The 2,219-nt window shown below is 32.5% G+C and overlaps 1 protein-coding gene across 1 annotated transcript in view; it reads left to right on the top strand.

The window, feature by feature from the left end:
* The window catches only part of BCHE (butyrylcholinesterase), an 86,115-nt gene that overhangs the window by 70,657 nt on the left and 13,239 nt on the right, over positions 1-2,219 (top strand). The window contains exon 3 of the mRNA XM_012655809.1: positions 1,707-1,873. Coding sequence (XP_012511263.1) covers positions 1,707-1,873 — 167 coding nt within the window. The remainder of the gene's footprint in view (positions 1-1,706; positions 1,874-2,219) is intronic.

Below are 2,219 nucleotides of genomic sequence, written 5' to 3'. Positions count from 1 at the left end.
AAAAAAAAAAAAGTTCCTCAGAATAGTAAAGCCCTACAAGTTCAAGTCTAAACGAGGCTGTCAGATCTTAATGTGATAACACGAATATCCTAAACCTATAACTCTAATAGTATCTCCTTCTGTCTTAGAATCCAAGAAAAGCAGATTCTTCATCATTATTTGAACTAAGAAGCAGACTCATTATTAATGTCTGTGTTAATTCTATCCTCTTTTCCTAGTTTTCTCAACTTTCCTTTCTGGTTCAGTTCCTTATTTACTTTCCTTGCTTCAGCCAGAATCTCATCCCTTCAGGTAATTTTCTTTCATGTGTGTAGTGATTGCTCTCTTTTCTGACAATTTGTGGTTCTTTGTTTAAACTTAGTTTAGGCTATCTTACATTGTTGGTTCTTTGTTTTCATGAGTGTTCTTGGTTATACATTCCCTAAGGGAAACTGTGTCCCATATGCTTTTTTAAAATTTAATTTAATTTATTTATTTTTTGTATTTCAAGAGCCTAGATCAGTGTCTAACTCATAATAATAACATGAAGATATATTATAGGAAAATCTATAGACTTGTCAGTGACTGACTACTTAGAACAACTTTAAAAAACTCCAAGTTTCTGTGACCTTGGTAATAATATATTATTGAGTGCTACAAAGGTATAAAGGAACCAAAAACTATAAATGTCTAAAAATAGAGTCAATTCTTATTGGCTTTAAAATCACAATTATAAATGTGGGAAATATCATCAAAAAATAATATGAAGGTTCTGACTGGTCTTAGACCCATGAGATTGGAGAATAAAGGAATTCCAAGCAGAAGTAATAGCTGGAACAAAGGCAAGGAAATGAAATAGACCAGGTAATTAGTAGGAAGTCATTCCTATTGGCTGGCTAATAAAGAGAATATCTGAAGCCAGGTACAGTGGCTCAAGCCTGTCATACTAGCACTTTGGGAGGCTCAGGCAAAAGGACTGCTTGAGCCCAGGAGTTTGAGGTTGCAGTGCGCTGTGATGACACCACCGCACTCCAGCCTGGGCAACAGAGCATGACCCTGTCTCAAAATAAATAAACAAATTAAAAAGAGAATATCTGAAAATAAACTTATAAATGGAGGTGACGCCATGTTCATTAACCTTAATATGAACTCATATGGGGAATTATTAAAATATTTTTAATCAGTGTACAGAACTACAAAGAATGTGAAATGAAATTAAAAGTGAAACTGAAAGCAGTTTCCTAGAGGGATAAGTTTATTACATGACATGGAGATGTGTAATCATTCCTAAACACAGGCAGTATTGATAAGAACATATAGAATAAAATACATACAAGAGATATTGAGTAGGTGATATTTTTGTTTATTATGAAAAGACGGCCTAGGCTAAGGGAAGAGAAGAAAACGAAAGTAACACTGCCCCATGTTTAAGTGTGAATGAAGAAATATTTTATTGAAATAAAAATATGTTTCCTTTCTATACGTTAAATAGAAATGTATGTAATAAATTCATCTTTAAATTTTGATTTCTACAATTTTAACTAACATAGTGCTTCAAGGTACTAAAACCACTGAACCCAATTCACTTATATTTGACATCATCGACATATATCCACGTTTTTCCCTAACTGTTTAGAAGATCTTGTTAACAGTTTTAGAGAATAATATTCTTTCTTATATAACAATGATTTCAATATAACTATAATGTCTCTTATTTAATTATTTAGAAATCCAAATGGGACTCAGAGCAATAGCACAAGATGGCCAGTCTTCAAAAGTCCTGAACAAAAATATCTTACCTTGAACACGGAGCCACCGAGAATATACACTAAACTACGTGCTCAACAATGCCGATTCTGGACACTTTTCTTCCCCAAAGTCTTGGAAATTACAGGTGTGTGTTTTCTAGTGTTCGGTTATATAATAGATTGTGGATTATGTAAAAGAGGAAAAACACAGACTATCCAAGGCATGTGATAGTGGTAGTATATGTATGTTTGACTTTACAGTTACTTGATTCCAATGAATATATTATTTTAATGTTCTTAGAGCTTGCTCTGTGAGCAGCTCTTTAGTAGCTAAATAAAGAAACTAAAATATAAATTTCCCCCTGGAGGAGCATAAAACATAGTAGGGGAAATAAAAGAAGACCCTACTTGTTATTTAGACAATCTTTGTGGAATTAATGGATAAATAAATAAATGTATAAAATAAACATAATATATAGAATTAAAACCTGA

The sequence above is a fragment of the Propithecus coquereli genome, unplaced genomic scaffold (genome assembly GCF_000956105.1).
Source record: "Propithecus coquereli isolate 6110/MARCELLA unplaced genomic scaffold, Pcoq_1.0 Scaffold488, whole genome shotgun sequence".
In the NCBI taxonomy this organism is placed as follows: Eukaryota; Metazoa; Chordata; class Mammalia; order Primates; family Indriidae; genus Propithecus; species Propithecus coquereli.
Note: the sequence above shows the minus strand (reverse complement) of the source record. Positions and strands in the feature narration are given on the sequence as shown.